Source organism: Anguilla anguilla, chromosome 1 (genome assembly GCF_013347855.1).
Source record: "Anguilla anguilla isolate fAngAng1 chromosome 1, fAngAng1.pri, whole genome shotgun sequence".
In the NCBI taxonomy this organism is placed as follows: domain Eukaryota; kingdom Metazoa; phylum Chordata; class Actinopteri; order Anguilliformes; family Anguillidae; genus Anguilla; species Anguilla anguilla.
In genome coordinates, this window is record NC_049201.1 from 19,013,082 (window position 1) to 19,029,050 (window position 15,969).

The window sequence follows — 15,969 nt, forward strand, 5'->3', positions numbered from 1 at the left end:
TGTGCACGCGCAGAAGAAAGAGAGACAGAGAGAGAGAGAGAGACAGAGATAGCTTCACTTCCATTTCTAACTATATCTAAATTGCCTGAATTCTTTCCTCAGTATTGTACATTTCAATCAATATTGTTTGATGGCTATTTCATGTACACTGTAGCAGGGATGCAGGCTCGCTATTCCAGAAGCACTCTATTAGACAGTTACAGTATACAGTATACAGTGTGAGGGCAAAATAAACAAACTCAAATTTAAGGCCACTGTTCTGTCTTACATTTGAGTTCTGTTTTTCTCTCTGAGCATTGTAATCCTCACTCAGCTTTATCTTTTCTTATTCTACATATGCCTTCATTTCAGGAACTGCAGAGCTCATAATGTTGTCGAAGCAAAAAAAAAAATTAAATGAAACGCACACACTTAAATGATTCACTCATATTGAGGACAATGCGTGTTGCTGTCGCACTAATTAGACAAATAGACAGAAAATAAAGTAAGCATTTGAACAACTCGCTGATGAAAGAATACAATAGTCATTTTAAATGAAATCAAATGGAATAAAACAGTTGGATTTAACAGCTCCATTGTCTCAAAACAGCATTCATCAGGGCCAGACCAGCTGTTTGTGACAGGCTCACATTTTGTTCTGTGCAGTATCTTTTATCATTCAGATGTAGGGGGTAAAATGAAGCACTTATGACAGAATCCATACTCATGTTTCAAAAATATAAAATGGCACTTATGACAGCACAGATCCCTTATATAAGCTGCACAGTAAATACTTGTGTTTGCACTTATTTCTCATGTAATGTTTACCTGGGGGAATTGGGAACAGTTTTCTGGAGAGTGAGAGAGAGAGAGAGAGAGACGCACAGCCTAACCATTTCATGGTAAGCTTCTTACAGCTAATCATCCCGCAGCAGCCATTATTGTTACTATATTCATTCTCTGCCAATCAAAGGAGGGACAAACGGTTCCCGTTTGGTTGATTAACTGGTACATGTTGAGGGATTAGCAGGTAATATCAAAGGGTAAAAAGGATTTTACTGAATCAAGATATAGTGAGACCAACATATTTTTACTATTGCTGTTCCATTCTGACATAACTGCCATATTGTTCACAATCTACATAGTATTAACGGTTATTTTTATGGCTAGTATAAGTGTGGAGTACTATATATATATTTCATGTAATGTGTATGTTTTTGGAAATATTAACATTTAGAGGCACAGTATGCTTATCTATGAAGATTCAATGTAAACATTAACTTATGACCCATCAGCTAAATCAGTGTAAAATTAGGTTTAACAAATTGTGTGAAAATTGTGTCAAAGTTATGAATAGTGTCAGGCATGCAATTTATTAGTAGTGAGTCATTTCCTTCCATATATTTCCATTCTAATTATGCCATGTCAGCAGGTCCCCTATGGTTATGGATATGGTGGCAGGGTTAGGATTTGGGTTGGCCAGGCTGTCTTGGTGGTTCAGACAGCAGTCATCCATTTGGGCCAGCTGGGCCAGGTGACACGCAGACCTGGATCAGGTGGAGTGGACGGTGCTATTGGGTCAGTGGTGATCCACTCCCGGGTAAGCTGTCCCTTAAACTGCCCCCTGCTGACACAGCAGGCTGGGGCTGCTGCATGAGGGGGAAGCCGCCCGTTTAATCTCCTTACCAGATAACACCTCCTTCTGTGCCCGATTACAGCCAATTCAGAAACCGGAGCAGCTCCCTGTCCTCAGCCCCGCTCCTGCCTGCCTGCCTGCCTGCCTGTTTTTGGGGTTTAGCAATATCGTGTGCCCACGCGTGCAGCAGTGCTCGGGGTGACAAAACCAGTGCATTCTGGGTATTTAGCACAGCCAGAGACTAAATGTTGTGAAAATAGCAAAAAGGGAGTTGGAAATAGGAAAGCACAAGTTACAGCATTATTTACAATTATTTATTATGTAACTTTCCATTGCTAGTAAATTTGCTAGATGTAGCATATGAATGGTGCGTTACTGAGATCATCACCTCCTTTGGTTGACAACACAGTTTCTTTTGTCAATTTTTATTTATTTATTTTTTGCTAGAGATGGTGAAAAATTAAATGGTAACACAAACACCCATTGTTTGCTGCGGGGGAAAAAAGAATAAAATTAGATTGCGGATTATTAACCTTAATTTCATTTGTGGCATTTTAACCCACCACATCCTCTGTGAGAATTTCAGACAGGAGGGGAGAGGGGCATCCATGATTACTTTCATCAATAATTCAATTTTACTGCTTGTGTGCAAAGTACTTCTCTTATTTCAGTAAGAGGGTCTTCTCCTCTAAATCTCCCTAGTGATTATGGCCTACAGTGACACCAGGCCTAACATCCTCCCCCATTCAAATCAGAGGTTTTAGCTGCACTCTATTGATTTGATTTTTTTAAAGCAGCTCTATTGTCCCCATGGTGCACCTGAGCAGCAAATGTTAATTATCTGTGTGTGCGTGTGTGTGCGTGTGTGTGCGTGTGTGTGCATGTGTGTGTGTGTATGTGTGTGTGTGTGTATGCATGTGCGTGTGTGTATGTGTGTGTGTGCGTGTGTGTGCGTGTGTGTGCGTGTGTGCGTGTGTGTGTGCATGTGTGTGTGTGTGCAGGTGTATGTGTGTGTGTATGCATGTGCGTGTGTTTATGTGTGTGTGCATGCCTGTGTGCATGCATATCCTGAAATGGCTCAGAACTTGTTGTGAACGTTCGACGCAGAAATAGTACGCAAAACAGTTCTCAAATATTTAAGTTATGCACGTTTGCATTTTCCTAGTTCTCATTGAAAATATATTATTTACTTGCCTGTATTATTTACCTGTCTTCTGAATTGATAAACAAAGTAACTTTACACACAAAGTTCTTATCAAAAAAGAGCAGTCATAGTGCGCAACCGGAGCCCACAGAAGCTCCAAGTACATTTTATTCATTTTGATAACTGAATGTTGGGCATGTCTGCAGTGTGTGCTAGCTCAGTGAGTCTGCAGTGTGTGCTAACTCAGTGAGTCTGCAGTGTGTGCTAACTCAGTGAGTCTGCAGTGTGTGCTAACTCAGTGAGTCTGCAGTGTGTGCTAACTCAGTGAGTCTGCAGTGTGTGCTATCTCAGTGAGTCTGCAGTGTGTGCTAACTCAGTGAGTCTGCAGTGTGTGCTATCTCAGTGAGTCTGCAGTGTGTGCTATCTCAGTGAGTCTGCAGTGTGTGCTATCTCAGTGAGTCTGCAGTGTGTGCTAACTCAGTGAGTCTGCAGTGTGTGCTAACTCAGTGAGTCTGCAGCGTGTGCTAACTCAGTGAGTCTGCAGCGTGTGCTAACTCAGTGAGTCTGCAGTGTGTGCTAACTCAGTGAGTCTGCAGTGTGTGCAGTCGGGAGTGCTCTGAAGCGTGTGCTCCACGCGTGCGGCCCTACCTGGGATGTGCTTGGCCCAGCCGATGATGACCACCAGCTCACGATCGGCCAGGTCGCACAGCGTGGTCAGGGCCTTGATGTCACTTTCGGGCATCGTGGGGTCCGGCATGGCATATATTTTCTCCGGCTCCGCCACCAGCAGATGCGACACGATCTTCGTAACTAGGAAGCAGGGAGAGAGGAGTTACGTTTCTGTAGAACAAAAAAGTGCTCAGCCATGCACGCACACACACACGCACATGTATTAAAATTCTCATATGAAAACCCCACTCTACATATACATATGCAGCTCTGTATTATGACCTATGCAAAAGAGTGAACATTACATTAAAATAAAGCATATTACTTTCCAATGTTTTGAATGCTATTCAAAAGAAAAAAGGTAGTGTGTTAGCACTATTGATATAGAATTCAGATAAGGGAAATCAACAGTTTGGGAACCCCTGCTTATAGCCAGATAGACAGACATACAGTAATGTATACCTATTTTTGTAAATATATACAGTAAGTAATATATAAGCTAATTTATAACACATGTATATCCCGCTGACTGTGATGTTGATCCTATTTGTACACAGCAGTAAATAAAAATTATCCTTTCCTTTTCAAAATGAAAAACAAATCTGGATGGATGCATTAGCCAATGACCAAAGTTTACAATCACAGATGGAGAAAAGGGAATATTGCTTCTTGAACAACAGTTATGTTGTAAAAATGGACAGCGGTAAAACCAGAATTTATATTAGTAAATTTGTTGTTAGTTTTGAGAACTGTCTGCAAGCCCTTCAAGAGGGCTGAGGAGAGTACTGCAAGGGGTTTGCTGTCAATATCTTAACGATCCCAGCTCACTCTGTGAAATAAACGAATCATCATTGCGCGTCATTTACGTAGTTGGCGTCCTTATAGAAGGCAGCTTGCGTTTGGCGTATTAAGCATGTACTGCATTCGGTTGTGCTGTTACTGAGGCACTGCCTGGCTCGTGAACCGCTGTGCTGTTCTAAATGACAACTGAACCCATGACCCCCCGGTCATGATTTCACACTGCTGTCCCCGTCCAGCCCCCCGTCAATCCGAAAGAGGCAGAACAGGGCCACGGGAGATTATGGGACAGGGAGACGGGGAAGGGGGCTGGGCAGAGCGGGTACCCACGTGGTTTTTTGGCAGGAGGGGGGAGCGTGAGGCCGAGATAGGTGGTGTTCTCGGCGTCCATCCTCCTCTTGTACTTCTGTCTGCCTCCCCGCACGCGGTCCAGACGCACACCTGAAACATAACGTACACACGCATCAGTTTGGTTTCAAATTAAACGCTAGGCAAAACACATCTATCCAAGTTAAAAATGGCTATGCTTTAGAATTGGCTAGAAATGGATTTTGTATCATATTACATGATATATGTGTACACACAAACACACACACACGCATACCTATATATATAAATACATACATACATACATACACACATACAGATTATGCACTCATATTTATCATATATATTTCTGTTATATTCTTAATTATTGTCATTTAAGTTATACTAGCAAAATATTCTGTTAGTTTCAAAATAGAGTTGAGGAATAGATATAGTTTGTGCACACGTTACAGAAACAGACGCTCAAAATACATGCGCAAATCTCAAAAACATGGACACCGCCCATCTCTCTCTCTCTCCCTCTCTCTCTCTCTCTCTGTCTCTCTCTCTCCGCATTATAGCACAATCAGAATTTACAACATGTCAGCCTGTCCCTATCTGAGGGAAAATTAAAATTAAAACCTAAAATTATGTGATTCGGGGGCCTAAAGCAAAGGTTTCTGTCACCATATGGTCAATAAAGGGAGGGGGGCTTCAAGTGTCAGGAAAATGAGTGCGTTCCCATATGTGTACCACGCCTGGCTAGTCTATTGTGACATGGCGAAGCCTGGCAGAGCTCTAAACATATGAATATTTAACGCGGGGTCAATGATCTCACAGACTGCCCCTCTAATTATTTAGCTTTTTGGGAAGGACAGACAGCATACTAATGAGCAGGCAGGTACACACCACTCTTGTCCCCCTCTGTGCTATAGCACAACCTGCAGACGGAATATTCCAGCATTGGGAAATATCCCTACCTACACTGCACACTGGCTAACACTGCACAGCTGGTTTCTCATGAAATTATTACATTTTTTGCCACAATCTAATAGAACATGCACAGCGCCTTATCACCCTGTCTCGCTGATAAAATGACTGGCTCCTGTACAGTTGCAAATAAGGAGATGTCACTGCAGCTCGTAACATATGTTATTTACGATATTGTTGCATGATAGGGATGATTCAATTTATTTTCATCATATATTATTATGTTTAACAGGCTCCTGTAGCACTCCTGGCATTCATTCACCACCAATATCCATTGCATTTTCTAGTTTATTTTTTCTATGTGTGAAACTGTTATATTTATCTTTAATTCTTATATATATATATATATATATATATAAACATAGATCTTGTATATATACATATATACAAGAATTAAAGATATATATATACACATACACATCTATAATCTGTATAGACACTTTTAAGCAAGAGATACAAGTGTGTGCTTAAAACTTAAACTTAAAACCTGCTAACTCTGTTTGGAAAAACAAGCCTATTTTTGCCTCTGTGCCTGTGGTCCAAATGAAACCACACAGATACCACACTTGCGATCCTAAAACGATCGATTGAGGAGGTGGCGGCATTTTGAGAGGTTTGGACGTGATGCGCACACACCGCAAGAGGTAACACAGCAGCATCCGAAGACGGAAACAAAACGCCCTCTAAGTAACCCTTCTTAAAAAAACAAAAAACACCCCCGGTAGTGACCCCTAACACACATCAAGTAAAGGAGCGTCACATGACCGCTAAACAAACTTGCCTAATGCGAGCGGGAACCCTAATTGAACGGGGAGACGGTCCTGAAAGGGGTCCTCGGTCGCCCTCGCGAGCGGGAGAGTTCCCGGAGTTAGGACGGGGGAGCGTCGCGCCGCCACGGGACAAAAGAACGCAGCCCCCCCCCGCTCCCCACCCCCCCCCCCCCGCTAAACTGCCAGGCCTCGCACTGGCAGAGCACTCGCTTAATGCTTTCATCACTTTACATCTGTCAAGAGCGGAGGATGTGGGACTACTGCAAATGAGGCTAATATGATTTTTCTCCCACATTTACCCTCCGATAGGATGCACGCAGGCGCCCCGCGGAGCGTGATTAGAGGTCGTCGGACGGCGCAGGCACGGTTCGGGGGAGAGGGGAGAGGAAAGGAGGAGGCCCTGATTGGATTAGGAGCTCTGGGCGGACGCTCCGGGGTTAGGCACCCCGAGATCGGCGGTGTCCCTCCTCCCCGAGATTAATGTGGAGAACGCGCCGCCGCTAACCCGAACCCAAAGCCGTTTACTGGGGAAAGTCAAGGGAGACGTCAAGCCAGCGAACGCAGCTGAAGTTCCTCCTCCAGAGCCAGGGCCAATTGCTCATCAATGCTATTACCACAGTTAATAACTGGAAATGGTGATTCCTGTATGGTGGTATTATGTTCCTTCATTAATATTTTTTCATGGAAAATATTTGATTAAATAATATATGCATAAAATACATAACTCTTTTGTTTTTCAAGACAGAATTCCCCAGCATTCATAGTGGCCTGTTACATCTGAGGTTCACTCATTCTTTTACATTTAGTTGTGTTTACATTTAATTAAATGTATTGGTTTGTGAGAATTTATTTATCATAAAATAAATGTTCTTTTATAATAAATGTTAAAGTAAAATTCCAACCTTGCTTCCAAGTTATCTTTAAAAAATCTAATTCAAAAACAAACTCAAAAAGAGCCTTTCTGGCTCAGTGTTTCCAGGTACAATGCAAGGTAATTGATTTTTCTTTGTCTTATTTTAGTTTTCTCTTTGTAAGCAGTAAGCAGGAAGTGAAATGTATCTTATCCGAAAAATGTGGGCCGGTATTTGGGATTAAATGCAGCAACAGATACTGAACATGAAACAGAATACATTTTTTTCAAGCTGTACTGCTCAAAAAACAAAAAAACATAATTTTTCTGCACTCCACCATCTTTCTTCTTGTCTCATGGCTTGTATGCATGGGCAGGTAAAGCAAACTGTATCATCTTGTATGAGTGGAATGAGGAGATTTCTGCTACTTATATAAATTCTTTGATTCCCTGGAAACACAAATCTGATTAGGATTGTCTTTCAATTTCCTGACACTGACAACCCACTAACCTAATTACCCACAATTCCCAGTAGGGACCCTTTTTCCCAGCAAACACTGGAAGATCATTTGATGGCTGCCAGGTCGCAGTAAAATCAAATTCTTCCTAACAGCCATTTTCATTTCTACATTGATAATCACAGACAGACAAAATATATCAACAAGGATTGCAAATAGGCTTTTTCTTTAAGCAGGGATCAAGAACTGCTTTTAATTAATCTGTCTATTATGCCAGTGCATTATGGAAAGAATATAATTGACTGCAGGCAAAATCACCATTTTTTTTCCTCATACATGAAATGAGATAAGGTTAATATTAAAGTTAATTTTCCAATTCATTTTTACCACATTTTGCACAATTAAACTTTTTTTGTTTAAGAAATTCACACTATTATCATTGTTATTACACACTATACTGTACATTGCAAATAACTTCTATTTTAAATTTCAGGGATCTACATCTGTCCAGGCTTCCCCAAATTTGGAATCAAAAGAAAGCAAATATAGAACGATTGAGCCAGTGTAAACATGATCTCCAGTGTCTGGGTGTCATTGGTAGGTGTTAAAATGCTTAAGGGCAGATTTCCTGTGCCAGAAATGGAAAATTCCACTCTGTGGTAATTGTGATGTCACCACATTCTACGGTTTCTCCCTGCTCTCCTGAAGTTTGCGACAACTGTGGACCCCATGCGGGCTTTTCCTTATGAGACATTGTTCCGCTCGGAGCGTGGAGTCACAGGCCTATGACATCCACGGCGAAGCCGGTGTGAAGGTTCCGAGGTACATAGGTGCCTGTTTTAATTAGAACGGACCCGGCCATAATTAACAGATGCTGACAGGAATTAAAGCTTGCCACTCGGCAGGCTCGGTTTACAGCCAGAGTGGGACGGAGAGAGGCAGACAGGGGGAGAAAGGGAGAGATATTAAGCAAATCCAAGTTTATGAAGTACAGACTCGTAATAGAAATATAGCCAACGCAGGGAAACATGGCTATAAAACAGGAAAGAACGACCTCGCATTGTTCTATACAAAAAATACGGAGATGCACCTCTTCACAAATTGTGACAAATGCTAGAGACGCATCTCCAAAATAAAACAGATTGGCCCATAATTCCCAGTTCTGCAGGAAGAATTGCCCATCTTGGACAGCACCTGAGTTAAGCGGTACTGGAAGCCAAATTTACTGTGGCCTGTCACAGCCAGAGGGACAGGAGCACTCCCACAAACATACACACATGCACACACACATGAAAACATTTTGTGTCAAATCCATTTTTTAGGAAAACTATTTAATGTTATTTAAAAGCACTGAAAAATAGTAGTTGTATGATTTATTAGTCATAGCTATTGCTATTGTGATATTGTATTAATATTGTTTACACTGTCTAATGCATGCTCTGGCAACAGGAAACCATGTTTGTCATTCCCATAAACCAAATTTAAATTAAACGGAGCTGAGTGAGGCAGAAAGACAGATGAAACAAGAGATAGAAAAACAGATGCAGGTTTCTGTGATGTTGCAAAAAAAAAACCATTGTTTTGTTTTCATTACTCATATTTATCAAGTCAATAAACATTTAAATTTGAATTTGAAAGTCAGAGAGAGAAACAGGGAAGTGCTGAGGGAGATTTGGTAAGCACAAATGACTTACATAAACTAACATAATATAACAAAGTAGTAATATTTTTTTATCATGTATGCTCATAAATTCTGGGACAGATAATTGTTACTTTGCTCCAGTTCTGGTTTTCAGAGAGGAGTTTTGTATTATAATTTAAACTTGAGAGATAGAGACAGAGAGAGACAGGGAAGCAGGTAGAGGATGAAAGAGAATAATGGAGACAGGCAGAAAGAAGAAATGGAGAAAGACAGAGGAAAAGAGAGAGACAGACAGAAAGAGATACAGAGAGAGGTCCCTCCGGTTCTATTTTCCTATAATTGCTGCTTCTTTGTCTCTCCTCTCCGCTGTCAGACGGAGAATAGAGCCGGGCTGTTCCTCCTCTCTGCATGAAGTTACTTATCTCCGTGTGGTCCCGCTCAGGCAATTGCAAGAGCTGGATTAGGCCTTGTCACATGTAATGCCGCGCTGAGAATATCGCAGCGGAAAAAACAGCCGGAGCGGCTTTGGGGGAGGAGGCGCTGGGACCTTCGGAATTCGCTCGGAGCTCCCGTGGAACTAAAAAGAGCGACAGACGGAAGCGCGGCACAGGGAGGGAGAGGGGGCGCTCAACGCGGGGTGAAGTGAAGTGAGCAGTCGGCCGCCTGTTCGTTTACGCACCGGGGGGGCAAGCGACACACAACCTCCCCGAACGCTCCCCGCGAGTGGACGGCAGACCCGGACCCGGACCCGTCTAACCGCTGGGAAGAACTGAGGGGATGTCTGTCAGCGGCGGTTAGGAAGGGAGTGCGTCGAATGGCGGAAAAGCGGCGAAGAGTCCGAGGGCAGATTCTGTGAACTTGACGAGTGCCGCTTTTCCAGGAGGTGAACGGGTTTGGGGTGAGGAGGTGGGGCGGGTGGGCAGGGGGGCGAGGGGGGCGGGGGGGGGGGGGGTTAGCTGAGCTTAATCAGCATGCATTCCTGCGTTTTACGGCCCGCATCAAGATGCGACGAAGAAAGGGCTGCAGCGGCGGGCTCGGGTGTCAGCGCTTCAAAGCGGGGTGCAGCGATACGGGGGCTTTGGGACGGCCCGGGAGCCGTTTGGGGGGGGGGGGGGGGGGGGGGGATTAGCGCAGCCGCGTGGGGTGGGGGCCAGCTGACCCGGAGCTCCTCTTTCTCTCCAAAAACAATAATAATCCCCCCCGGAGCGCGCTCCTACAAAAGGGCCTGTCTTCACTCACTTTGTGCACCCGGCCCGGGGCATGGAGCCTTATTTTTGGGCCTCTCACCTGTTCGGGGTGTCTCTTTCTAGGGAATGTGTCAGAATGGCTGGGATGGTTGGCAATGCCAGGGGGAGCTTAGGGTGACCCTATTTTAGCTGGGAAAATCAGAGGGCCACATCCCCAGGCATGGCGGCACTCTCCTTTCAAGGCAGCCGCGGCTGAACCCCGTCAGCACTATTCGGATAGGGCCCCTCCGCCAGCGCTGCTGGCTGGCCAGCATGTGACAGCATTTGTTTAATCACAGGGTGTGATGCAGGAAGGGTGCGGAGGGGAAGAAACTGTTACATGACGGGCCCTACCCCCACCTGCTGCTCCCAACGGGTGGGACGGGCAAAGCCCCCAGACACACACACACACACACGCACACGCACGCAAGCACACGCACACAAACACACACAGACACAGATACACACACGCACGTGTGTGCACACACACACACTCAGGCACACACACACACGCATACACCAACCCAAGCACACACACCACTGTCAGGTTCACTCATTATTCCAGTTGAATTGTTTGATTCAAAACCGAATATCAGGTCAGTGGGACACAGTCCACTTTTTTGTTGCGTAATGAGTGTCTTGCAAATGAACATTCATTTCACTCTGACAAATTTAATCATTAATTTTTTCACACAGCCAGGTATGTATTTTCTGCAAACCAAGAGTGCAAAGGATTAAAAGAAAGAAAAAAAACTGACAGCATATCCAAACAGGGATGAACCTGGTCAACTCATTTCCTGGCTTGGGCTTTAGCACGAGGCTGGTTCTGTTTTAACACGCTCTGGGGTGGTCACAGACAGGGAGGCCCGCAAGCTAACAGAGGCAAGCACCTCGGTGTGTGTGAGTGTGTGTGTGTGTGTGTGCGCATGGGACCGTGCGTGTGTGAGAGCGCTTGTGTCCGTGCCTGCGGACGCGCCTGCGCGTGGGACCGCGATTCGCGGCAGGACCGGGAGCGTTAGCGTCGTCACGCGGCCGGCGTCTGTCTCCCATTAGGGGTGATATATCGTGCCGTACGGGAGGACTGGGAAGTCGACGGCTCAGTTAATCCCCCTGCTTCGGGAAAACACGTGTTCGCGCCTGTCGAAATCCTCTCACCTGTCGGGGCCACGGAACAGAACCGGGCCCTTAGGGGTGGTCTGCCGGACATGTTACACTCAAGCGCTTCTCTCACACACACACACACACACACACACACACACACAGGCAGGCAACACAATTCACCAGCCACTGCTTCGCCTTCCCTCCATGTGCTCTCTTATAAAATACACTGAAAGCAGCGATCGCTGAATGATAGCTTTGGTCAGTTTAAAGCGGCTAACATCCAGTGACATCACCATTTAAACGCATGCACATGCAAACAAGGGTGAAGCCTATAGCAAAAACCCTTGTTTCTTGTGTATGAGAGACTGTGTACATGGACTCACAGATGACACTTAAATTATGCTCCAGAAAAATCATAACAATATTAATATCAGCAGAATCTACTGAGTAAATTTAGGCAATATTCAGTTATGTGTAATGGAGCAAGAAAAAAATGTTCAAGGCAAGACTAGAGGTAAGAAATAACCTGTAGAGAGGGGACTTGGGATGACGTGATGTGAGAGGCAGCAGTTAGCGCTCCTGCGTTTTTCCGGCTCTTTCCGGCAGACGAGCGTGTAATATCTCAATATCTCTCCTCCCCTCCGCCTCTGCTCAGCTCTGATCTCAGTCCATTGATCAGAGAGAGAGGGGGAAAAAAAAAACCCTGCAACCCCTGACACCTGACTCTCTTATTGATTGCTTCCTCTTTTTGTACAGCCGGGGAAAAATAAAGCCACGGCAACGGCACTCGCAAGAAGATCCGTTTTAAACGGGCTGCTGATCTTTCGGCAGCGTCGGGGGGGTGCTCCCACGGACCCAAACTCAGCCCCTCCACCTCAATCAATCCGCGCTTCAGCCTATCGATCAGCTCACGTCTTAATAAGGAGGCGCACGCAAGCGCCCATACATTACCCGGGGAGAACACACCGCCTCTGTCTTTACTTTTAGCATTCCTGTGAGGTAGTACTCAAATATTTTTGTATATAGACCATATACAATTGTTTAATTTCCATTTATACACTGTACCCAACCCAAATGCCTATTCTTTAGTCCTCTGAGATGATTCATTCTGTGTATTTCTTCTCTGTGCAGAGTCTGTGTTAAAGTGTTTTGTTTTTTTTTTCTACATACTGGTACAACCTCAGAGAAGTAATCATGCAAACGATGTGTTAATTGTTGCACATTTTCCATCTTAAATTGTATTTCAAATGTTGATTACTTTCATACATTTTCATTTAGCTTCAGCTATTATTTTCCAGTCGTGTTAATGTTGTTAGCAAGAATTTGTCTGAAAAGAGGACTGCCTCAATAACTACACTAATGGTTTATTATGCACCTGTTTATCGAGTACTTCAGGAGTGGAGATGGTTGCTGTATAACACATTGGTGAAGGTCTAGAAGCCAAGAGGTGTATTTTTTAGATGTAAACTATTTACTAAATTTTTGCAAAAAGAAATGCAAATGCTTAAGAATAATGTCTTAAAATGAAATGTGTTTAACTGAAAGTGCAAAAACTAGCATCTGTAATATTTGGCCTGGTACATTAATAAAACAAAACAAAAAAAAGCTTTTAAAAGCTTCTGTTACTCTTCCATACTTTTTTCACGACTTTTCGTTGTTCCCACTATTCTTTGTAAATCATGAAGTAGACCAAACTATCCTTCAGGTATATAGTGAACAAAATTGCACCACAAGCGTTCACCAGAAATCTGGCTGAGTGTGTCCGTGCTGCACCTCCTTTGAGCTGTAGTGTTATAATTAGTGGGGATTTTTTTTTTTTGTTTTTTACCACTGAGCGGCTGACCTTTAATCTCAACTGAACTCCACCTAGGAAGTGCGCTCCACCCAAGAACTCCACCCCAGCGTTCCCGGGCCCGGGGGCTCGGCTCGGTGCTGAATGGCAGCGAGCGGGTGCTCGGGTGCTCTCATCCCGGCCGTCACTATCTGCATCTCGCTCCACCTGCCTCATTGATCTGGCGCTCACGCACGCAGACAAACGCCGACCTTGCATTAAGGAGAGACTCGGACCGGCGAGATGCATTTCACGTCTGCCTCTTAATTGGAGAGATGTATTTATATATTTTGATTGTACTTGAAAATTACACTTGAAGGAGGAGGAAGGGGGTGGGGGGTGGGGGGGTCAGGAGAATTGAAGAATAAAAGAGATAAGGAAAAGAAGACTGCTGGGCTGGAACCGCTCGGCAGTACTTCCCCTAAAATAAAGGAAGTGGTGAAACCCTATCTGGACAAGGGGGGGGGGGGGGGATAGTGGTGGGTGGGGCCGGGTCACCATGGATCAGGGGCTGCTGATGTCACATCTATACCAGGTCGAGAAGATGGCAGGATGGGGTAAGGTGACAGTGAGTGATAAGTGGCGGTCCTAAGCATCGTAGGTTCTCAGTCAGCTGACACTGTACACAGTAAATATAGTCATGCTTATAGGGCTTATATTGTATTAAGTCTACAGCAATAAATAGCTGCGTTTAGAAACAATGACACCAGCAGTCATGGACATTGCTTCTCAGGTTATGATGAAGAATTTTATAGGGATATTTAATTTGTTGTAATTTAAAAACCTCGAAATTCACATTAATAACCATTTTTCAATTATCAAGAAGTGTGATTTTGCCAAAAACAATGTGAACTAGCTTTAATTAGATGATTTGTAAACCTATATTACAGAAATTCACAATTCCTGTAGTAATTCTGCTTTTGAATAGTAACCTCTGCCTAGCGCTATTGTGGAACAAATGCACATTCTTTAAGACTCAACCTGATATTCAATACCACCCTGCCATTCCTTTGCACTGTATATCTTGTGTCAGGGAGCTGAACGAAACCTCCATTCTTCCATTTTTTGACCTGACACTTGTGATTCATTTATGACCATCGCTACCTATTTTCTGGTCTCTTATTCCTCCAGATAATATATTTGCATTAATATTTCATCGGAGAGTAATGTGATTACATTCTCATTCTGGGACAGACTTTTAACATGCCACATTCTGTGTGGAGATTCCGTTACAGGCCAGGAAACCGTATAGATTGCCTTCTGCAGCCCTGATAGGAAAGCCACTCAACAAAGAGACAGAGCGTGCGTCTGTTCTATAGACTTTATGCCTCTCATTTAAGAGAACACTGTAATTATCCACAAATTACCCACGCTGCACCATGCCCTTTGTAAATGTATCAGGCAGCTACCCAGAGGCAGCGAGCTGTTCGTGTTTCACACACTCGAATGTCCGCATAAATGGCTTACCGTTCCCACTAAATATAACGCCCAGGAATCCTCTGTGTGAGCACGCGATAATAGTTTGAGCTTTATTTTTGAGACTACTTTGTTTGTTATGGCCAGAAGCCAAGCTCCAGCGCAGGCTTAGCAGTGGCATAGAGATATCATGATGCAGGTGAAAAGAATGAGAGGACTGGCAGTTGGTAAGGGTTGGCAGGTGTTCTATAAATAGGATGGTGACTGCTAGGCAAGGGTATGGGGCATTTACACATAGACAGCCATAGTCGTGATATTAGAGATGAGTTATGTTGGTGGAGTTCCATCAAGATCATGAAACACGAGATCTTTCCACAACCACGGATGCCGTCTTCCTGGCCATGACTTTCTCAGCGTGGATAAAAAAGACAAGAGGTATGCTTACATCCACAGCCGCTGCGGTGTCTCTGATGCATTACGAATGGTTAGGGGAGAGTAGGGAAAACAGTGTTTCATAAATCTCCAGTGTTCTTTGGACCTGGTCAGAAGAAGCCCACCTTACCGCACTGAGGAAAGCAATAAATGTTTCCTTAAATAGAGACAGTTTCACCCCCACAGGGTGTTAAATAAACATGACCCTCCACCTCCACACCCTCCCCCCACCCCCACACTCCCCCCCCACAACCCCTGCTCCTAAGCCCAAGCCACACGATTCTCATTATTCACGTTCTGAGCCTTCTTCTCCAGGACCAACAAGTCAGACAACAGTTAAATGAAAGTGGCATTAATGTGCAGGCCCAGGTAGAGGTCCCTCCTCAGGAAGCTGCCCAGCCCCGGGGCCTGGGGGGAAGAAACCGAGCTGAAAAAATCTATTGGCAGCATGTTTAATTGTCACTGAATTCCCAGTTGGCGCGACTTTAAAAAACCATCCACAGGAAGAGAGCCGAGATGTTCGGAAAACATTTAGCGGATCAATATGCAGGGAGAGCTGAGCCTCGCTGGAGAGCGTGCCCAGGGACCCTGCCCCTGCCTTTCCAGTCGGAATACTGTTACACTTCTATTAGTCAGACGCGAGGATCGACCTATTCAGCATATTTTTGTCCCTACCCCAACTGCGCATTGTTAACTGCTGTCTTGGCTGGAGGGTAGGCAT

General features: G+C 44.4%; 1 protein-coding gene across 7 annotated transcripts in view; it reads right to left on the reverse strand.

Moving 5' to 3' along the window:
* Positions 1–15,969, reverse strand: part of esrrb (estrogen-related receptor beta) — a 72,369-nt gene that overhangs the window by 21,487 nt on the left and 34,913 nt on the right. For all 7 annotated transcript variants that reach the window (XM_035395644.1, XM_035395627.1, XM_035395608.1 and 4 more), the window contains 2 exons: positions 4,557–4,667; positions 3,408–3,569 (listed from right to left, as the gene is read on the reverse strand). In XM_035395644.1, the coding sequence (XP_035251535.1) occupies positions 3,408–3,569; positions 4,557–4,667 (273 nt within the window). The remainder of the gene's footprint in view (positions 1–3,407; positions 3,570–4,556; positions 4,668–15,969) is intronic.